This window comes from Oncorhynchus tshawytscha, linkage group LG12, assembly GCF_018296145.1.
Source record: "Oncorhynchus tshawytscha isolate Ot180627B linkage group LG12, Otsh_v2.0, whole genome shotgun sequence".
NCBI lineage: Eukaryota > Metazoa > Chordata > Actinopteri > Salmoniformes > Salmonidae > Oncorhynchus > Oncorhynchus tshawytscha.
The window spans coordinates 23,228,586-23,252,634 of record NC_056440.1 but is presented as its reverse complement, the minus strand read 5'-3'; the positions used below and the strand labels follow the sequence as shown (position 1 = coordinate 23,252,634).

The 24,049-nt window shown below is 41.6% G+C and overlaps 1 protein-coding gene across 1 annotated transcript in view; it reads right to left on the bottom strand.

The window, feature by feature from the left end:
* LOC112262722 (polypeptide N-acetylgalactosaminyltransferase 9-like) overlaps window positions 1-24,049 on the bottom strand; it is a 125,098-nt gene that overhangs the window by 58,082 nt on the left and 42,967 nt on the right. Inside the window, exons 4-5 of the mRNA XM_024438451.1 lie at window positions 19,962-20,136; window positions 9,292-9,489 (exon numbers count right to left, since the gene is read on the bottom strand). Coding sequence (XP_024294219.1) covers window positions 9,292-9,489; window positions 19,962-20,136 — 373 coding nt within the window. The remainder of the gene's footprint in view (window positions 1-9,291; window positions 9,490-19,961; window positions 20,137-24,049) is intronic.

The window sequence follows — 24,049 nt, the reverse complement described above, 5'->3', positions numbered from 1 at the left end:
TGCTTGCTAACAGTTCCATCTGAAAATGAACACTGCGCCTCCATAAAAAATATCATGGTAATTTTACTGTCCGAATCATCTCTTGTATTTATCCCAACACTCACATGATTTCCCCTTGCTTCCAGCTTAGCATTTGGTTTGATACAGCATGGTTAATATAAGCCTAGCTGTCTGCCTGCCTCGGAAACAATGTTTCACTTTTGAATTTCGATTTCTGTAGCGAGTACTATACATAGAGTGAATCGTGCCCAGACCAGACAACTTTTTTTTCTGAGCCAGTCGAAATCAAATCCAAGTAAATACCAACAGAAAAGAAGCTCAAACAAACGAAAATGCAGCAAGTGTAATGTCATTCCAGGTTAAAAGTTTGACGTGAGTGAATGAGTTAGCTGCAGTTGCCTAGCTAGCTAGCAAATAACAAGACATGTTTTCCAGCCTTGCATAGCAACCATTTTGTTTAGATCTGAAGACCAGTCCTTTTGCATAGCAACTATGCCAACATAATTAATGCCTAGGGTCGTGTCTGTAGCAACATGAACAAAATCACTAACAACCAAATTTGTCTGGACTATCCACCTCATTTTCGAATGTTGCTATGGGCAAAGCAAAACAACGGTGTGATGTGATGGATTCGACTTCCGCTTTACTTACGTACTGCAGTACACACGTGGCAAATTTGCTGGAGTAAATTATTTGAACGATTCCATTTATAGAGTGTAAAAGTCAAGTAAAAAGGTGTAAGTGTAATTTTATATGTATTTCATTCAAGTTCGATAAAGGTGCTAGACCTACAAGTTTAAAGTTCTGTATTTATTTCCTTAGTCAACCTTGTGTTCTGTTTCGTTGTGTTCTTCAACGAAGCCTTGTCTTTCATTTTTGTTCATTGATTTCACCTGTGTTCGTTACTTGCCTGGTCTCATCAGCTCCTTATTTAGTTCAGTTCTTTCTGTTTGTGCCTTTGTGAGGTATTGTTAGTTTGGACTCTACTAAGCCTTTTCCTAGCGCGTTTGTGAGAACCAGTTATAGCCTACAGTCCTCGTTTTGATTCACCTTCCTGTTTGCCTACCTGTGTATGACTATTGCCTGCCTGTGACCACGATTCCTGCCTTCTGCGAAGGCGAAATTAACACCTGCCTCGCTCTGCGTGTGAATCTACACCTTTTTATCCATGAGTATTCGTTACAACACGTAGTTATGTTGTGATAATTACGTTAGTTGTGTTGTGTAAGAGATAAGGGCCATCCACCAAGCCTATAACGATAACTATAATGATCAACTAGGCTACATAACTATAAAACGTTGAGCATCCACAGGAAAGTGTGTCGTTCTACAGTCCTGCACCTATCAATCAACTGATCAACATATCCTATTGCACGCTGCCTATTAATAATAAGGTGGTACCACAAGACAATTTATGATGTCACTAAGGCACAGATACTGGTTCAGACCATTCAGTGTTTTCAGGGTGTGTTCATTGTCATAGTGACAGCTGCAAATAATAATTCAATGTACATGTAGCCCTAATGAAAAAGAATGTAGTAACTTGTATTTAAATGTAGCAATTCAACAACAAACGCCCTTTAGCCTGCACATGTTTTACGGCATGTCATTGCTCAAGTGGTTTACAAGTGATTTTTCCATTGGTTGTCTATTCCTTTGGGTATTTTTCACTGTGCTCATCTAGGTTATGTCCTGTGCACCTATTTGTGATGCATCAGTGCAACAATGTTATCATAACCGGTAAAAGTGATCACACCAATGAACTCCCCGAAATTGATTTTCTATGTTGTAGGCCTGTTATACATTCGGCAATTAGTAAAAACAAGCTTGGTTCTTTCCCCGAATAGACTATTAGGCTTAGTATAAAAATAAATGGCCTCTACCTTTTGCAGCCTATAGCTTTCCTGGGATTTCGCAATAAGAGGAATGGCCTATTGCGGAGAGGGTTTGTTGCCTATAGTGGGTTTGTAGCCTGTTGCAGTTGTTCCTGTTATGCACAGGAACAACTGCACAGGAACCGCTGGAAGAGAGAGGCTTGTGATGTGTAGCCGAGGTAAGAAGCTAGATATTAGGCTATTCGCTAAATATTAGAACTATAAGGTAAATATTTACCCGTCATAGTGCAAGAAAATAAAGTGAACAGATGAAGAAATGGCAAATCTGTACTGCGTTCCTCCAGGCTGCGCTCTGTGGTCCCCGGGCACGCAAAGTTCCACTTTTGATTAGGCATAGGTCTACGTTTTTAAACCAGACAATTATTATACCTGGACTACGACAACACAGTGCAACAAGGAATGTATTATTGTTATCAAGGGAATACACAATTGTCCATAGGTTGTAAACTACAGTGAAGTAGGCGCATTTTAACCGCTCAAATGTCATATTTATAGTTTCATGCCGAAAAAACTGCATAGACCTACAGCCTAGGCCTGACTATGCAACCATTTGGATCAGTTTGGGTTTATTCTCAACAGTTTATAAGAACAAGCAAGATACCTTAGCAGGCCATTCTTATGGTTTATTTCGTCAGGATGTATCCCAGTGTTAAGATAGGTCTACTATAGGAAAATGTGGGCTTCTCCTTTCCAACACCCCGCCCGTTCTTAGTACTGTAGCCTATATTACATTCAGCAAGCAAGAGCAAGCGTGCATCTCTCCTCCAATAGGCTTTTAGTAGGCTAAAGAAAAAAGTTTGAATTAAGTGTCCAACAAGCTTTTGTAATCTGGTTTTTCCTGGGACTCCACAAGATTTAAGAGGAATAACCGTGGCAGTGGAGAAGCCAGGTGCTTAATTGTGCAACAGAACATAGACCGGCTTGAGATTTATCCTATAGCCTAAGTAAAAGCATAAGCATATTAGACAATAATTTATAAGCTCAATGATAGGCGTAATACTGCAGTGAATATATTCAGTACATTTACACAACGAAAGAAAAAAATAAGTTTATCAGACAACGAAATCATAGGTAGTTACACTACGTGCGCACTCGAGGCTGCGCCGGAAAAGCTCCCATGTTTCTAGGAACAAGAAATGTATCCTACTTAGTCTACAACAACACAGTATAATGAAGAATGATATTGTTTTCAAGTGGGTACAAAACTCTAGTCTACGCTGTAAAGTGCAGGGAATAGCCTATGTAATAGTGGTGCAAGGGTCAGCTTTTTGTTCACACGCACCCGTCCACAATTGCTAAAAACCCATCCACAACCACTTACTGTATGTGATAAAGTGAAAATCTGAGCCCGGCACCCAGCCCTAACCTGCAAATATAGAAAATGCGCTATAGGCTACAGTCAAAGACTGCAGAACGAGTTTGTGAAAGGGATGCAGGATTTGTTTTGTTGTTGCCTGATTTAGATATGTTTCTGCTTATAATTTCCGAGATTTTCGTAGACTATATGTTAGTCGAGTTGTCTGTAATTATATACATGTAGTTTGTATCGATAGATTATCGATTAGATACAATGTAATATCTATAAAATGAATGGTTCAGTCTAGTTGTTGTGTTGCTACCATGTTGTTATGTTGTATTGCTACCATGCTGTGTTGTCATTGTGTTGCTGCCTTGCTATGTTGTCTTAGGTCTATATTTATGTGTTGTGTTGTCTCTCAAGTTGTGATGTGTATTTTGTCGTATATTTATATTGTATTTATTTTTTATCCCAGGCCCATGTCCCCGCAGTAGGCCTTTTACGTTTTGGTAGGCCGTCGTTGTAAATAAGAATTTGTTCTTAAACTGACTTGCCTTGTTAAATAAAGGTTAAATAAAAAATAAATAAATAGTTGACATTGGTGAAGTTTTCTGTCATCTTTCGCGGTGCAAAGACGTTTAGGGGCTGGGGAGAAAATATAATAAAGCAACAACAAAAACACGATTTTCTGTACAAAATGTCCAAATTACATCAGTTTGACCAGTTGTAAGGAAAAAGAAAGCTGTGAAAACAACCCGAATGCGTTTCTGATAAGATTTCAGTTCGGTTTCGATGCATATTTTATTTGGTTAAAATACTATCAGCTTTTATGATGTTTTTTTGATGAAGACAACACCTCTACCGATGGTATCTAACTGAACATTGCATTCTCTCAAGATGCAGAAAGAAAGAAATCATATTTATCCGCTCCTGTTCCCAAGTCCATATTTAGCCTACATTTGGTGTCTAATTTTTCTGCAAGAAATGCTTAATTCTGCAGGAGTTATTATTAAGGTTATAGCTCAATTTGCACGGGACTAGTATTACTAGAGAACGTTGGTTAGGTATGTACTGTATTACCCCAGAATGTCCGTCATTCCAGAGGCGCAAATTTTTTTTAATGATGTATTTGGCGATGTTCATTCCATTCGCACAAAACGTTTAAATAAAAGCATTCACTGTGAAAGTCCACACATGTAGGCCCTTCATATATAGGCTATGCGCAACACTTTGTTAAATTTATCAATCAAATATGTTTTATTGCTGAACACCTGTCAAACTCAAAACACAGGGACGTTGATTCGCACGGGACTAGTATTTTCAGAGGACTTTTGAGTTTGCCAAAAAAACAGTAGGTTATTCTGGTTAGTCAATGTCCAGATTTCAGATTCCATTTAACCCATGCAAACAGTAGGCTACAGTTCACTTGACATGCCATAGACCTATTTGAAGTCCCATCTTGACTGTCGAATTTGTATCAAGCCTCACAATCATCACACATAACATAGCCAGCACTACTATCATCCTCTTTTTACCACTTCACCAAATATTTTCCGAACATTACTTTTCTGGCCCTCACTTCTCTATATTTTCAACTTTCCTTTTGCACTTTTTGGCATTTGGAATTAAACCACCACAATGTCCCTTTTGCCTCTAGATTGATTTGAACTTTTTCTACCCGTTCCCAAAAGCATTATTTGGCGATTGGCTGTGTAGGCTATTTGAATAACCGCTCAAATGCCTTGCATCTACTGTAGCCTGCCTGATTGGGCAACCCTTTGAATCGGGGTTTTTCTCGGCAGTTTAGTTTAGGTCCAGACCGCTCCAGTCTCATGCGCCAGTGTTGCAAAATAAATGTAAACATACATGTTATTCAATTATTGCACCCACATTGCTCTGAGTTGCCAAGGGCTAAAATTAGAAGTCAGTTCTATTTGTGAGGCTGATCATGGTGCAAGTCCTGCCTCTCCTATGTCCTCATTGGTTTATAGAAGCAGATACCCACATGCCATCTCCTCATTGGTTATGCCCACGTGGGTGATTTCGGTCTGTTGTGGTAACTATGAAAGTTAGATGCCAATTGCCATATAAAGGCCAAAGAAGAAAACGCCTGGAAGGAGGAGAGATGACTAGAAACGATTTCGGTGACCGTTTTAGGTGTTGATTAATTGTCGGAGTAGAGGACCTTGTGCATTTTAGGTAAAATAACAACTCAACATTTATATCCCAGGACAAATTAGCTAGCAACAGCAACCTAGCTAAATAGGACAAATTAGCTACCAACTGCAAGCTAGCGAAATAGGACAAATTAGCCTCCAACTGCAAGCTAGCTAGCTAAATTGCCACAAATGTTTAATGCTTTTGTGCACGGCCGGTTTGGGTACTGTGTAAGGCCAGGAATATGTTGTATTTTGTCAGGATGTTTCGGGTTAACAGAAACATGCTAATGTAGGGATTTCTAGTGGCTCGCATATAAATTATGATAATACCGAGCATGGACGAGGTTGTATCCATAGTTTCCGCGTTTGTCTTCCATGTTTTAAAAGCGTTCGAAAATTAGGTGGATATCTTCTGGTGAAGGAATGACATTGTATGAATTGACTTATCAAAATAACATTTTAATGAAAATATGTAAATCATTGTCATTTTAACATGTTAACAGTTTCAGAAAAGCAATAAAGCACACTAGACAGTGCTATATCATGTATACAGTCACAGGTAAATGGCCACTGCCTCTTGTGTCTTATTGCTTAAAGTGGATCTGACAGCGTTTTAACTACTTTGTAGATATGAAACAAACAGACATATCAGTCCAGATATCAAATTCCCAGTTTATACTTCAAAATCAACTTTATACGATGTTTTAAAAATAGGTTCTATTTGACTGAAAATTCCATGACATACAGTACAGTAATGCATTGTTGGCACAATGGATAAATGCAGTTCAATGCACGATTAATATAATTCACCAATGCATTTCTTGCGATCAGGTTGCAAATCACAGCTGGCCTGGTACGTTGTTTGCTGCCACCATTCAAGATGCATTGTTTAAATTTCTCAATATTTTGAACAAAAACGGACAACCAACTAAGGCTGGGAATGTCAATACAATTAAACCAGCAAGGGCAATGAGCAGTCATAACGTGGCTAATAGGCTAGCGCACGTGTCAAACACAGGGCTCGTGGGCCAAATAGGACACACTCGCGAGTATGAAGTCAACAGTTGAGTCACCAATGAGACCCACAAAATTACAGCACTCGCATCAGTGAATTCAACTTCAATTGCGCTGATTTCGTGGGTCCCGTTTAAGCGTGCAGTGGACGGAAAGTGTATAGACACATGCCACAGTCCTAGCTAAGCTAGTAAAATGTTTTGAGTGCGCCAAACAGCAAAGCTGCATTCAACCGTACCAGTGATCCATGCAGTGCAAAAAAAAAGAAAAACATGTTTGAGGTTTAAATGTTGCAACAACCTATAGCTATGTTTTTGTTATTTAGAGTTAATAAATACTTTTTGACTAGGGTCGGCAGCATATTATGCACATCTGCAAGTATAGCAGCAAAGGCTGGTCAAATATAATTTCTCTCTTTTGTGTTAAAATGTTAAAATACTAAATTGAAGTCGGAAGTTTACATACACCTAGCCAAATACATTTAAACTCAGTTTTTCACAATTCCTGACATTTAATCCTAGAAAAAATTCTCTGTATTAGGTCAGTTAGGATCACCACTTTATTTTAAGAATGTGAAATGTCAGAATAATAGTAGAGAGAATTATTTCTTTCAGCTTTTATTTCTTTCATCACATTCCCAGTGGGTCAGAAGTTTACATACACTCTATTAGTATTTGGTAGCATTGCCTTTAAATTGTTTAACTTGAGTCAAACGTTTTGGATAGCCTTCCACAAGCTTCCAACTATAAGTTGGGCGAATTTTGGCCCATTCCTCCTGACAGAGCTGGTGTTACGGAGTCAGGTTTGTAGGCCTCTTTGCTTGCACACACGTTTTCAGTTCTGCCCACAAATTTCTATCGGATTGAGGGATTTGTGATGGCCAATCCAATACCTTGACTTTGATGGCCTTAAGTGATTTTACCACAACTTTGGAAGTATGCTTGTGGTCATTGTCCATTTGGAAGACCCATTTGCGACCAAGCTTTAACTTCCTGCCTGATGTCTTGAGATGTTGCTTCAATATATCCACATACTTTTCCATCCTCATGATACCATCTATTTTGTGAAGTGCACCAGTCCCTCCTGCAGCAAAGCACCCCCACAACATGATGCTGCCACCCCCGTGCTTCACGGTTGGGATGGTGTTCTTCGGCTTGCAAGCCTCCCCTTTCCCTCCAAACAAAATGATGGTCATTATGGCCATACAGTTCTATTTTTGTTTCATCAGACCAGAGGACATTTCTCCAAAAAGTACGATCTTTGTCCACATGTGCAGTTGCAAACCGTAGTACTTATTTTCCACCATAATTTGCAAATAAATCCATTAAAAATCCTACAATGTGATTTTCTGGATTTTTTTTTCTCATTTTGTCTGTCATAGTTAGTGTGCCTATGATGAAAATTGCAGGCCTCTCTCATCTTTTTAAGTGGGAGAACTTGCACAATTGGTGGCTGACTAAATACTTTTTTGCCCCACTGTACGTGGTCTGAGGTTGTGACGACCTACTGCCAAATTCTCTAAAATGACATTGGAACCGGCTTATGGTAGAGAAATTAACATTCAATTCTCTGGCAACAGCTCTGGTTGACATTCTGGCAGTAATCATCCCAATTGCACACTCCTTCAAAACTTGAGACATCTGTGGCATTGTGTTGTGTGACAAAACTGCACATTTTAGTGGCCTTGTATTGTCCCCATGCACAAGGTGCACCTGTGTAATGATAATGCTGTTTAATCAGTTTCTTGATATGCCACACCTGTCTGGTGGGTGGATTATCTTGGCAAAGAAGAAATACTCACAATCATAGATGTCAACAAATCTGTGCACAAAATTTGATATAAATAAGCTTTTTGTGTGTATGGAAAATGTTGGGTATCTTTTATTTCAGCTCATGAAACATAGGAGCAACACTTTACATGTTGTGTTTATATTTTTGTTCAGTGTACATATTTACAGAAAACCATTCAGGTGTATTTTGTGGCTTTGGCAAATGTGTTCTAATGATCTAAAGTCAAACTGTTGCTACTGCCTGTATACACACAGTCCAGTTCAGTGAATGATGGCAGGCCCATGTGGCACATGGTTCTTTGCATATAGATCTACTGTAGGTCTGATTGGCTATGGCACACCGGTCTCCGTAGACTCTGGTCCTGGTCAGGACAGATGTTTTAATTAGGTTTTATTTGCTGCAGTGTCTATTAATTGTCCAAATGCATGGCCGCTAGAGAATTTTCACAAATGACTTACTATACGTCATTCCCAAACATTCTGAGAATTTATGAAAATGTGAAAATGACCATATCCAAGTGCTCACTTGTCAGAAAATGTAAAAAAATGTAAATAAAAAAAGGTGTCATATTCTTTCTAGGGGTGTATGTGAACAGATTTGAATAAGATTTCATGTTGCTAAAATGCTGTCAGTTCCACTTTAAGTATATCATGAGCAGAATAGGCTCTAACAATGGGAATTCCAAATCCCCCGTTGTATAAAAATACCTAAGACATGATTTACCTGAGGACCCTAGGTGAATAATTATGGTAATAATCATACATTCTATGATTACAGTAACTATTGCTTCCATACAGTAGAGAACTAACCCAATAAACACAGTTGTGTAAACTAGAGTAATGTACAATGCTCACCCACCGTATGTAAAAACACATATGACCCAATATTCAAGGCTTCCTCTCGTGCACCGCACACATCAATAATAAGATATATATAATTTTAATTAGATACTTTTTTCAATAGAGAGGTTCACTGTTGGTTGTTTGGCCTGTACACTTGTACCAAAGACCTATAGAGCCATATAGTTGATGGCTCTAACAATGTACAAGTCATATCCGGGACCTAGCTATCCGTATTTCATCAAAGATCCTCATCTATAATGGAGGGGGTGCTCAGCTATGGTGAGGGGTGTTACCTGATGGGAGCTGTCTCATCGCCCTTGTCCAGCCACTCCTGAGGGGGGATGATGTACATGCACCACAGGCCCCAGTTGTAGCCGTGGGCCGCATTAGCGTACTGCTGCACCTCGAATGTGTTGAACTTGATGTTGTCGATGGCCGGGAGGATGATCCGGGTGTGGTCCTCCTTCACCCTGGTCAGGATAGGCTCCGCCCTTAGTTAAGAGAAGAGACAGACATCAGGGATGAGCTACTGCACTGTCATAGAATAGTTTTCTCAAGCACAACCATCAAACAAACATCCATCAACATACAGTGCCTTGCGAAAGTATTCGGCCCCCTTGAACTTTGCGACCTTTTGCCACATTTCAGGCTTCAAACATAAAGATATAAAACTGTATTTTTTTGTGAAGAATCAACAACAAGTGGGACACAATCATGAAGTGGAACGACATTTATTGGATATTTCAAACTTTTTTAACAAATCAAAAACTGAAAAATTGGGCGTGCAAAATTATTCAGCCCCTTTACTTTCAGTGCAGCAAACTCTCTCCAGAAGTTCAGTGAGGATCTCTGAATGATCCAATGTTGACCTAAATGACTAATGATGATAAATACAATCCACCTGTGTGTAATCAAGTCTCCGTATAAATGCACCTGCACTGTGATAGTCTCAGAGGTCCGTTAAAAGCGCAGAGAGCATCATGAAGAACAAGGAACACACCAGGCAGGTCCGAGATACTGTTGTGAAGAAGTTTAAAGCCGGATTTGGATACAAAAAGATTTCCCAAGCTTTAAACATCCCAAGGAGCACTGTGCAAGCGATAATATTGAAATGGAAGGAGTATCAGACCACTGCAAATCTACCAAGACCTGGCCGTCCCTCTAAACTTTCAGCTCATACAAGGAGAAGACTGATCAGAGATGCAGCCAAGAGGCCCATGATCACTCTGGATGAACTGCAGAGATCTACAGCTGAGGTGGGAGACTCTGTCCATAGGACAACAATCAGTCGTATATTGCACAAATCTGGCCTTTATGGAAGAGTGGCAAGAAGAAAGCCATTTCTTAAAGATATCCATAAAAAGTGTTGTTTAAAGTTTGCCACAAGCCACCTGGGAGACACACCAAACATGTGGAAGAAGGTGCTCTGGTCAGATGAAATGAAAATTGAACTTTTTGGCAACAATGCAAAACGTTATGTTTGGCATAAAAGCAACACAGCTCATCACCCTGACCACACTATCCCCACTGTCAAACATGGTGGTGGCAGCATCATGGTTTGGGCCTGCTTTTCTTCAGCAGGGACAGGGAAGATAGTTAAAATTGATGGGAAGATGGATGGAGCCAAATACAGGACCATTCTGGAAGAAAACCTGATGGAGTCTGCAAAAGACCTGAGACTGGGACGGAGATTTGTCTTCCAACAAGACAATGATCCAAAACATAAAGCAAAATCTACAATGGAATGGTTCAAAATAAACATATCCAGGTGTTAGAATGGCCAAGTCAAAGTCCAGACCTGAATCCAATCGAGAATCTGTGGAAAGAACTGAAAACTGCTGTTCACAAATGCTCTCCATCCAACCTCACTGAGCTCGAGCTGTTTTGCAAGGAGGAATGGGAAAAAAATTTCAGTCTCTCGAAGTGCAAAACTGATAGAGAAATACCCCAAGCGACTTACAGCTGTAATCGCAGCAAAAAGTGGCGCTACAAAGTATTAACTTAAGGGGGCTGAATAATTTTGCACGCCCAATTTTTCAGTTTTTGATTTGTTAAAAAAGTTTGAAATATCCAATAAATGTCGTTCCACTTCATGATTGTGTCCCACTTGTTGTTGATTCTTCACAAAAAAATACAGTTTTATATCTTTATGTTTGAAGCCTGGAATGTGGCAAAAGGTCGCAAAGTTCAAGGGGGCCGAATACTTTCGCAAGGCACTGTACCTTTAGGTGGGTAAAACATTAAGGAAATAAATTGAATACATATGCCCAGCAATAAAAAGCAGTGTTGGCTCCCTTGAGATCTTTAGCTACTATTTCCCATGTACAGGGTTGCCAGTGATCCTCAATAAAAATCCTTTCTCCAAAAGCCTGCCAGTCTTCAACAATGGGTCGTGCTCTAGGGTGTTGTTTGGCACATTCTGTGTCAGAGTACATCAAGCAGTGAGAAGCAGTCTTGGTGTTGGTGTCCCCAGGTCATTGAAGTGGCTGGCTACAGAGTTGATGTGTTTGTTTCCTTTCTTTCCTACTCCTTTGGCCTAAGGCATGCATGCTGATACCGTTAGATAGATGTTAAGGGAATAATCCAGGGTCGCTGTCAATTATTTAGCCATACTGTCAGCCCTGGCTATATTTTGATCATCTGTCTAATGTCGGACGGTTCAGTACAGTTTTAGAGCAAATATCCATTCCTGACAAGCATTATTCTCAATCTGACAGGAGGCTGCAATTACGACTCATATTTAAGGTAACTCTTAAAAATACCCTCTCCCTTATCTCTCTCCATTCTAATCCTCTATCTCGCTCACCACCTTTTCTTAAACTCTCATCTTCTCTCTCGCTTCCTCCCCTTTCTCTCCATTTCTTTAAAACCAAGCCCATTTATCTTCCAAAAGCAGAATTATTCTTCATCACATCAAGGTAGTGGAAAGAGTGCAGAGGAATGGATCCAAATGGAGCTATAAGTGGGTTTGCCAGTAAAAATGACTGACAGAGGCACTACTTAGTAAAAGCAATCATTTAATAACAGTGGAGTGATTGTAAAAAGCTTCCCATCTCATTGAGAAAGATTGGCATATGAGAGACCTGGGTCGCTACTTACTTTAAGGCATAATGGCAATGATAAAAGTCTGTGTGGGAGAGGGGTTGAGTTCACCATCTGCTGTTGGAAAGTTGGTTTGTATCCAGGTAAAGAAAGGTGTTGATGAACCAAATTGTCTGACAAACATTATTTACCATGTGTGCTTTGAAGTCAAACTGGAATGATGAAAACATAATAATTGAAGGGTGATAAAGAATATTGCAATGCTACTTAATATTGTCAATGAACACTTTGAAATTCATTGAAAATGACTGCATAAAGATTCATTAACTCCAGGATTTGTGTATAGCCCCCCCCCCCCAGTTATTTCTGAGCTATCTATTGATATGTCATTCCTTAGCCACTAAATATAGATTTCATTCTGCTTAGAATGAGTAGGCTGTGTTTTAATTCCATAAACAACCTTCTGTAATCTTCACATTGCCATGTGCCTAACATGGATAGGCAAGGATGAATACAATCTCACATGCTGAGATGTTGCTGATGGTAGATCCTGTATGCGTTCTCTAACCTTGAGGACCCAGAGCCCCCTTTTCCAGTACACTCCATCAGCCATTCATCTTCACTTGTCCTTCAGAGTCTAGGGTACAGTAGCACCCCAGAGGTAGTTAGCAGCATGCTCAACACTAGCTACCTCAATAGGTACCTCAGGGATCCCAGTGTTGATGAGGGAGAAGACAAGGCATAGAAACAATGAGGGATCAGGTTTGACTGATGATGCTTGTCATTTTCCCCCTCTGCTCTTCCTCTCTTTTCATATGCACCATCACCGGGAGGGTTATTCACCGACATCTGTCCAGATTCAATCTGGTTTCATATTCAAATAGTGTTTTTTCCCTCAGCGATGACTCATGTAATATTGTGAATACATTGTGGCAATAGGTCTTGCCATTAGTTGTTATTCTAGAGCTTCTCTCATTTTATTCCTACCTTGCCTGGTTTCAAGACTTTAAAAAAAAATGTACAGACATTTTGGAAAAACGGATTATTGTATCTGTTGTTTATTTTCATGATTTGATTTATTGAATGTCTTACATGCTCCAAAATAAACAGTCTTGCGTGTGTTTTTAACACACTCAAAACCAATTAAAAGATTGTCTAATATTATGATCAACACTGATTTTCCCAACCTAAGCAAAGTCACACATACCTGGGGTCGTGGAGCGTCATATGGCAGGATAAAAATCTTCTCAATCTCTATCTGTGTGTACTTGAGTCTACATGCCACCTTCTGAGGATGGCTCCTCTCCCTATCTGTCCTACCTTTGTCCTCTGTACAGAGCCCAGAACGCAGGCCGTGTGAGATTACAACTCAATTTTTCCAGATTAATGGAATTCCTGTTTGAAAAGTTTCTCAAGCACGGATTTATCAGATAATGGGATCTAGCTTCATTCACAACCATACACCCACAGAACTGCAGGCGCCAAGTGCCTAAAATAGGATCAGTTTAATTTGTTTGCAGGCCAAATGCAGCAGAACATGTAAATTGCCTGTGCAGAAAGTAGAGGTAATTTCATTGTGACATACGGTAGCTTCCATTTATGAGAACATTAACGCTGTGTGTGTGTGTGCATTCACATTTCTGTGTGTGTTTGTTTGTGTGTGAGAGAGAGAGAAAGAGAGTGTGTGTGCGGGGATCTCAGACTTCATCGCTTCCGGTCATGTTCTAGCACAGAGATGGGCAACTTTGATGGGGGAGGGGGCCACAAAAAAGCTGAACTCATCATGAGGAGCCACAGTGGCTCGTGGGTCTGTGTATCTACATCTGATGATCAATGGCCCCCACCCCGGTCAGTAATTTGACCATGCTTACTGCAAGTTTAGATAGCTGGCCACTAGACTCATTTACCAATCTAAACATGTGCTAATTGAGTGACTGCCGATGCACAATCAAATTTAGAAATTGCACCTTGTGTATTCTAACTCTCAAAAGTAAATTGAGATCCCGACTGAGTTCCTAAAAAAATGTAGGGTGAAATTGGTCCGCAGGCCTATAAACGGGGGTCCGCGGGCCGCCAGTTGTCCATCCCTGTCCTAGCACATTAAGACTGTACACCGTGCACAGATCTTACACTATCCAGTCTTCAGAGTTGTTTCTTTGGATAAATAATGCTTGAATCTGTAGCATAAATATCAAAATTATATACTAATCCTGTATAAATGACTGCTCCAGATGAAAGGTAGGGAAGGTAATTCACACTGAATTTAAAGTTACAATGAAATAGATTTAGCCAATATCCCTATAGATTCTTGAGATTACTTTGTACGTTTTCATTTTACCTGGTAGGTATACAGTATAGGCTTGGGGGTTAATTCAGGCTGATTTGATAGCGATGTTGTATTAGCAGTATAAATCTCTGTCTATTCTGTATTTTTGGATGCCTGCCTGGTATGTGGTCTGTGAAGTACTCACTGTGTAAGCATTTATACCATCCTTCTCTTTTCAAGATGGATAAACACTGAACCAAGACCAGTCAGTCAGAGCGAGGGGGAAAGAAAAGGCATGTTTCACTTTAGCTCAGAATTCAAGATAATACTTGTAGTAATAGACCTGCACAGCGCAGCAACACTGTTTTCATTATATCCATTAAAATCAGGAGCACCGGAACTGGCAGTGTGAATCCAGGCCCAGCCAATCAGGGTGGCTATTATTGTTTTTATATATTTTCTTTGTAGCCTATTCACCAATAATGCAATATATGGTCCACTTGATTCTGCTGCCCTGAATTCCCTGAATTCCCATTTTAAACCATTTTATTAGTGTGAAGATAGAGAGCTAAATCAGGTGCACCTGTAGTCATACCGCTGGCTATTTGGATAACTTAGATCACTGTGTCTACAGCAGCTTCCATGAGCCCACAGCAAAGTTGATACTGACTGTAGAAAAGGCTACTGTAAGAGTTAAAAACCATGCCTAGAGAGAGATTGTCAAAGAGTACAGAAAATTAGGGAGTTTTATTTGTTTTAGGACTACAACAGTGTATTTTTCAACACTTGTAGAAATCCCACTCTCTCCCTCCATCCGATTGACTATCAGTCCAGTGAGATAAAGGTTATTTCAATTTATGCTCTGATGTGCCTCGCAAGTTGTAGGCTACAACAACTGACCTATTACCAGTGTCGTCATATAGCCTAGCTTGACACTCCAGTTTTGAAATAGAAGGGTTATTTATATTAAGGGGAAGGCCTACATGGAGAAAATCAGACCTCTCTTATATGAAATTAGGCAAATTAATGAAACAATATCTATTTCCAGTCAATGGCCTATCATTTTTAGGAATGTAATTTAATTGGAAATAGAACTTAGCTCTGTGCTTCTCCACCCATGCACTATAGGGAGGCCCTATTGATCTCACACAATACATTGTAGGAGCACTTGATCTCCTGCACCCAGCAGAGAATTGCATTGTGACTCAATGTGATCTCGACTAAGAAAAGGTTGGTGACCACTGTTCTAGTCTATATAGGTTATGGAATATTATTATGTGTATTAGAATACTGTTATAATTGACCTTTCCTTTGCTGGTGTTTAATATACAGTGTGTAACCTAATCTAAACCTGATCTACTTTGATTGGCCTGCTCCTGAGTTGCGCAGCAGTCTAAGGCACTACATCTCAGTGCTTGAGACATCACTACAGACACCCTGATTCGAATCCAGTCTGTATCACAACCGGCCGTGATTGGGAGTCCCATAGGGCGGCGCACAATTGGCCCAGCATTGTCCGGGTTTGGCCAGTGTAGGCTGTTATTGTAAATAAGAATTTGTTCTTAACTGACTTGCCTAGTTAAATAAAAACTAAATTGTTACATTTGTGGCTGCCTACCCTACTATCTCCTGGTCTCTGAGACAGTGATCTGAGCGATTGCCAAGCCTATTAGGATTATTACTGTTATATCAGGGCATTATATTCTAGTCTCATAGTCTATTAATTAAGCTATAGGCCTCTAGTTTATTATGTGTAGGTCTGTGAGTCATGGATTTACATAGGCCTACAAGAGTATTTGATCTGTAATGTAACATCACATGTTAGATGGTTTGTTGTGTGCGATCGATTACATTAAGGTATAGGGTAGGTAATGCTTTTATGATAATTTAATGATTTGAGTGCCTACATTTTGTCCCACAAACATTTTTGCTGGCTTTGCCATCAACAGATTTCTGCCTATGCCACTGATTAAAAGTGATTCATTTCCAAGCTTTGAGAAATATGTCAGATTACTTTTGAATTGTTTCGCACATTTAACTACATGGGATAAGGTCTGTGGGTAGCCATCTATCTCATTTCCTTTGTTTGGGAAACAAGTGTTTAGTTCACAGATTTGTCTAAGATTTGTCTAAGATAAGCACCTGATTGAATTCTGTTTAAATATATAAAACATTTCTGAACTACGAATCCAACGAATGCAAAGCACACAATCCAAACCAGTTGAGAGGTCCTTGGAAGAGGTTGGAACAGTCATATTGCTCTTTTCTCTTTTATTGGTCCTATTTTCCATTCCCTGACCTGAATCTGAATCCTGGGAAACGGTGGGATCAGAAGGTGCAGCAGCGTCACAACACCATCAAAGCGTGGGGTTGTGAGCCGTGCATTTCATTACAGCCATGCAGCCAACATCCAACACCCACAACCTCTAATCTCCCCCACACACTCAGCAGGCACACATACACACATAACGCTCGCATGAACTATTCATTAATAACCTGGGATTGCAATGGTGCAGAATAAAAAAAGAAACAATATCAATTTATCTGAGGCTCTCCCTGTGAGTTCAGAGTTCAAGAGGCGTAGATGCTTATTACAACCCTGCTGTATTTCCACCACATTAATTGTATTTACTGAACAGAAAAATTGAGCTTAGTGGGATTAGAATGTTCGCCTCGGAATGAATGACCCTGTTTCTCAGCCTTGGATATATAGTTGTACTGGAATGGCCTCAGAGGGAGGAAATGGATTGTGCACATGTTTAGATGACACAAAATAATGCAATGATATAACATCCTGTAAAACTGAATGTGTTACATCCATTCCATTTGTGAAAACTATTCACATGAGAACTATCCACACTTAAATAAACCAAGTATGATGCAATTATATCTAACTATCCTATAAATCCAAAAATGTGTGTAATCAATTGCATACTAGACACAATCATGGACACTCTTACTGACAGTTGTAGCTGCTTTGCGTGATGTATTGTTGTCTCTACCTTTGTGCTGTTGTCTGTGCCCAATAATGTTTGTACCATGTTTTGTGCTGCTACCATGTTGTGCTGCCGCCATGTTGTGTTGATACCATGTTGTTGTCATGTGTTGCTGCCTTGCTATGTTGTTGTCTTAGGTGTGTTGTGTCTTAGGTGTGTTGTCTCGTCGTGATGTGTGTTTTGTCCTATATTTATTTTTATTTTTTTATCCCAGGCCCCTGTCCCCGCAGTAGGCCTTTTCCCTTTTGGTAGGCCGTCGTTGTAAATAAGAATTTGTTCTTAACTGACCTAGTTAAATAAAAAAATAAAATACAAAGGGTAAACAATATCAACTAGACAGCTTCTTGGCTTCAGAATGCCAGCAGGTTCACTTGGCTCAGCAAACTGGATGCCTGGGTATGCACTAGTAGTTTTTACAAGGTCATTCACTGTGTCTCATGACAAAAAGGCAGGGGAACAATCCATCTCACTTATTACTGTAGTATGTGCCATATTGCATAGTCATATGATGATGAATACAGGGGCTTGGACACATCTAAGGTTGCGGGCTAGCAGAACAATACACCACATACATTCAACAAATGTGTCATGTTTTTTCCCCCTATTCCCACTGAAATAGATTATATTATGCTCAGCTCTGTGCACACATACTGTATAAGTATACTCACAGTTGAAGTGGGGAAAAATGGACTGTATGCAACACAAAACCTGTTTCTTACAAGAATGTAGTGGCTGATGCTTTTCATCTCATATACATTATCTCTATGTTTTTTAACATATCACAGCTTATTCGATAGAATCACTGGGGTCCAAGTGCACAGCTGTACTTTTCAGAAATAGAGACTCATGCAAAGCAAATGCACGGCTGTCGTATCGAACAGAAGCCACGCTTTAAATGTAGAGTGTGAGTGTGAGGGTATGCGTGCGGCGTGCGGCGTGCGGCGTGCGGCGTGAGTCATGAAGGCAGCAAGTGAGCTAACTCAAAGGATCATTTTGATAGATCCCTGCATGTAAAACAGGGGAGCGAACATCAGAAACAATGAGGGTGGACCCGAGAAGGTGAAAGGATGGTGAGGGGGCGGAAAAGCACATCCATTTTTTAACAGGAGCAGATGGGGAAACAGATGAGGGAACCACCAGGGTATCAATTATCATCACCCACTCCAACTCCTGATGAAACCAACCAACTCCCCAATGTAGCTGGCTGACTGGCAGAGACACCCTGTGGGTTTGGAGTGTCCATTACGTTCTCACTAAAAGCACTCCTGGGTGAAAATCGAGGTACATGAGATCCTCCTCTGCCCAGAGGTCAAAAGGATGACAGTGATGAATGATTGGCGGATCAGATCACAGTAGATGGACTGTCTGTGGCAATATGTGATTTGGTTTGATTTTGTATGATACTATCTGTGCTCATGTTTGTGTATGGCTTTTTCAGCTTTGATGCTGTTTATTATAGTCAAAACTGTGTTGGAATCATACAGTTGTTTATTCATAAGTAGGAAGGAGGAGACCAGGACTTTTTCCTGACCACGTGACCTGACTTGGTAAATCTAGTCAGACCACGTGACCTGACTTGGTAAATCTAGTTAGACCACGTGACCTGACTTGGTCAATCTAGTCAGACCATGTGACCTGACTTGGTAAATCTAGTCAGACCACGTGACCTGACTTGGTAAATCTAGTTAGACCACGTGACCTGACTTGGTAAATCTAGTCAGACCACGTGACCTGACATGGTAAATCTAGGCCCTAGATTTTCATGTTACAGTCAAACTCTATGCTTTATTCATAACATGATAGAATGGAATACTCTTGAACAAGATATTTAACCACAATTTTATTGAAGCGATATGTAAATATATTCTGCAAATATTTGTTGTCTTCGCTTCTCTTTCTGGCTGATGTTTCAGTTATGAAGCAGCGGTGGTATGTTGTTAGGTAAAGTGCCTGAGCTACAGCCAGGGAGGCAGACAAACAACTTATTACCCAAACCTTTGGTTCCAGCCCTCCCCCAGCTTCCCCCCAGCTTCCTCAGGAACACACCACACACTCTACGTCTCGAAAAGCCTGACAGGATGACAGGCTCAAATTAGGTGCCAATTACAAGGCGCTTGAGTGACTTGTTTGGTGGTAAGCATAGGTGCCAGCCAGACATTGGGTTGAGATCCCCTTAAGTCATTTCCATCATGCTTATAACACTAAAGCCTAAGGCTGGAGGAGGGTGAAACAATGTGGCAAAAACAACATTTAATCTGTTAACTCTTATTTCATTGTCCCACCACCGTAAAAACTTGGCTTAGGCTTATTTCAGCGACTTACACTACAGTACAGTACAGGTAACATAATTGAAACTCAGTGTATTTTTTATTGGCCATTAGTCACAGTTCAGAAGTGATGAGTTTGAACCTGAGGAAAAGCTTATTAACTGTTCTAACTAATTCAAAATGGAGGTCATGTTCCCTGAATGTGCTGCCTCAGTAACAATTCCTCATAGCGTAAGCACAGTTTAGCTGACGCTTAATCAAAATGCTTGAGGGGCGACCCGCATATTTAATCTACGATTATGTAGGACTACAACCATTGCACTCTAACATGAACCCCAAGAGTAAAAAGGACAATGAGGAGATACTGTATGAAGATGAAACACAGTTCTTACCAGGCAGTGTTGAACTCTACATGGGCATCAAAGAAACCTACAACCGGTGCGGTTGCAGCATTCCAACCGTGTATCCTGGCTCGGATCAGGCCTTCCCTCTTACTGTTGCGGACGATCTTCACCAGACCTGGGTAACGCTTGTTCACATACTGGTCCAGATTGAACTTCAGCTCCACTGGAAAAACAAGAGAAAGAGAATCAGTTATTTTGGATAACAGAAACACTGACAAGTATTGACTTCACTGCAAATGGGCCTGTGAGTAAGAACTTCATGGTAAGGTCTTCACCTGTTCTATTCTGCGTATGTGACAAATAACATTTTATTTTTAAATTTTATTTGAAATTAATAGCTTGCAGAAAATGTTGAATCTGGTATACAACAATACATTTGTTATTCTGAAATGAATGGGGATATGAATTGCCCCAGGAACAACACACAACAAAGCTCAGCATCATGAGTTACATAGAGTAAGTAAAACTAGAGCGACCCAGCACAACACAGATTCTTTCTGTACTGTAAAAACTTTCTCTCCCTCTTACTCTACTCCAAGGGATGAGGCTAGCTTTCTTTCCGTGTCACTGTCATCCCTGGAAATAAAGTCTGTGAGGTAAACAAGCAATTCTACAAATGGCAGACTAACTGAATGAATGAGCCCAATGTAATGTTTGTGGAGGATTAACAAGTGTTTGAGGTTCTCCCATCAGGTTGGTAAGTACTCGACTTTCTATGGGAGGGAGAGAAAGAATAATAAGGGCAATTGGCGTGGACAGTTTTATAACGGAGCTGACGCCTAGAACTGATGCATGGAGCAAACGCCTGGGGCTGACGCCTGGGGCAGATGCCTGGGGCAGACGCCTGGGACTGACGCCTGGGGCAGACGCCTAGAACTGATGCATGGAGCAAACGCCTGGGGCTGATGCCTGGGGCTGACGCCTGGGATTGACGCCTGGGGCAGACGCCTGTGGCAGACGCCTGGGGCAGACGCCTGGGCAGACGCCTGGAGCTGACGCCTAGAACTGATGCATGGAGCAAACGCCTGGGGCTGACGCCTGGGGCTGATGCCTGGGGCAGACGCCTGGGATTGATGCCTGGGACTGACGCCTGTGGCAGACGCCTGGGGCTGACGCCTGGGCAGACGCCTGGGGCTGACGCCTGGGACTGACGCCTGGGGCAGACGCCTGGAGCTGACGCCTAGAACTGATGCATGGAGCAAACGCCTGGGGCTGACGCCTGGGGCTGACGCCTGGGACTGACGCCTGGGACTGACGCCTGGGGTTGACGCCTGGGACTGACGCCTGGGGCAGACGCCTGGGGCAGACGCCTGGGACTGACACCTGGGACTGACGCCTGGGACTGACGCCTGGGGCAGACGCCTGGGGCAGACGCCTGGGACTGACGCCTGGGACTGACGCCTGGGGCAGACGCCTGGGACTGACGCCTGTGGCAGACGCCTGGGGCAGACGCCTGGGCAGACGCCTGGGGCTGACGCCTGGGACTGACACCTGGGGCAGACGCCTGGAGCTGTCGCCTGCTCCGCACATAAATCAACCTCTGAATGAACACCAGGGCTAATCTGTATGTGACAAATATAATTTGATTTGAAGTTGACAATTAAATTGGTTAAGGTTAAGAATAGGGTTAAGGTTAGGTCAGGGTTATGGTTTGGTTAATGGTAGGGGTTAAGGTTACTAACCGTGAGAGTATGGTGCATGTCTCTGTGTCTCTGTGCCTGCCTGTTGGCTTATGTGAGTGTGTGGACGCATTTATGTTTGTTTACTATAATGGTTTGTGACCTATGTGCAAACTGTGGCTACACAGATGCAGCTAAAAGATGATGAAACCCAACAGAGTGCAAAAATTGCATGGCTGTTTTGGTGGGAGGGAGAAATGTTAAAGGATCCCCTCTGGTGCACAGCAAATGAATAGAAAGTTGGAATGCATCGGCAGCACCGTAGAATTATGGACCAAGGAATAGGTTTTAAAGGGATTGACAGTGCAAAACAGAAAATTAGTTTTAATTTAATAGCCCCCGCGACATGCAACTGTTCAGGGAAGTCAAGAACCAATACACATAGTCAGTCAGGAAAGCAAAGACTAGCTTTTTCAAACAGAAATTTGCATCCTGTAGTGCTAACTCCAAAAAGTTTTGGGACACTGTAATGTCCATGGAGAACAAGAACACCTCCTCCCAGCTGCCCACTGTACTGAGGCTAGGTAACACGGTCACCACTGATAAATCCTAGATAATCGAAAATTTCAATAAGCATTTCTCTACGGCTGCCCCCCTCCCCCGCAGCTACTTGCCAGCAGACGTTCTGTAGGAGCTGCAAAACCTGGACCCGTACAAATCAGCTAGGCTAGACAATCTGGGCCCTCTCTTTCTAAAATTATCCACCACCATTGTTGCAACCCCTATTACCAGCCTGTTCAGCCTCTCTTTCGAATCGTCCGAGATTGGAAAAAAAGATTGGAAAGCTGCCGCGGTCATCCCCCTCTTCAAAGGGGGTGACACTCTAGACCCAAACTGTTATAGACCTCTATCCATCCTGCCCTGCCTCTCTAAAGTCTTCGAAAGCCAAGTTAATAAACAGATCACTGACCATTTCGAATCCCACCGTACCTTCTCTGCTGTGCAACCTGGTTTCCGAGCTGGTCACGGGTGCACCTCAGCCACGCTGAAGGTACTAAACGATATCATAACCGCCATCGATAAAAGACAGTACTCTGTAGCCGTCTTCATTGACCTGGCCAAGGCTTTCGACTCTGTCAATCACCGTATTCTTATCGGTAGACTCAATAGCCTTGGTTTCTCAAATGACTGCCTCGCCTGGTTCACCAACTACTTCGAAGACAGAGTCCAGTGTGTCAAATCAGAGGGCATGTTGTCCGGACCTCTGGCAGTCTCTATGGGGGTACCACAGGGTTCAATTCTCAGGCTGACTCTCTTATATATATATATCAATGATGTCGCTCTTGCTGTTGGTGATTCCCTGATCCACCTCTACGCAGATGACTCCATTCTGTATACATATGGCCCTTCTTTGGACACTGTGTTAACCAACCTCCAAATGAGCTTGAATGCCATACAACACTCCTTCCGTGGCCTCCAACTGCTCTTAAACGCTAGTAAAACCAAATGCAAGCTTTTCAACCGTTCGCTGCCCGCACCCACCCGCCTGCCCGACTAGCATCACTACCCTGGAGGGTTCTGACCTAGAATATGTGGACAACTACAAATACCTAGGTGTCTGGCTAGACTGTAAACTCTCCTTCCAGTCTTATATTAAACATCTCCAATCCAAAATCAAATCTAGAATCTGCTTTCTATTTCGCAATAAAGCATCCTTCACTCACGCTGCCAAACTTATCCTAGTAAAACTGCCTATCCTACCGATCCTCAACTTTGTCGATGTCATCTACAAAATAGATTCTAATACTCTACTCAGCAAACTGGATGCAGTCTATCACAGTGCCATCCGTTTCTTTACCAAAGCCCTTTATACCACCCACCACTGACCTGTATGTTCTCGTCGGCTGGCCCTCGCTACATATTCGTTGCCAGACCCACTGGCTCCAGGTCATCTATAAGTCTATGCTAGGTAAAGCTCCGCCTTACCTCAGCTCACTGGTCACGATAACAACACCCACCCGTAGCACGCGCTCCAGCAGGTATATCTCACTGGTCATCTCCAAAGCCGCCTTTCCTTCCAGTTCTCTGCTGCCAGTGACTGGAATGAATTGCAAAAATCACTGAAGCTGGAGACTTATATTTCCCTCACTAACTTTAAACATCAGCTATCTGAGCAGCTAACTGATCGCTGCAGCTTTACATAGTCCATCTGTAAATAGCCCACCCAATCTACCTACCTCATCCCCATATTGTTTTTTATTTACTTTTCTGCTCTTTTGCACACCAGTATCTCTACTTGAACATCATCATCTGCTCATTTATCACTCCAGTGTTAATCTGCTAAATTGTAATTACTTCGCTACTAAGGCCTATTTATTGCCTACCTCCTCACGCCATTTGCACACACTGTAAATTTACTTTTTAAAATTCTATTGTGTTAATAACTGTACGCTTGTT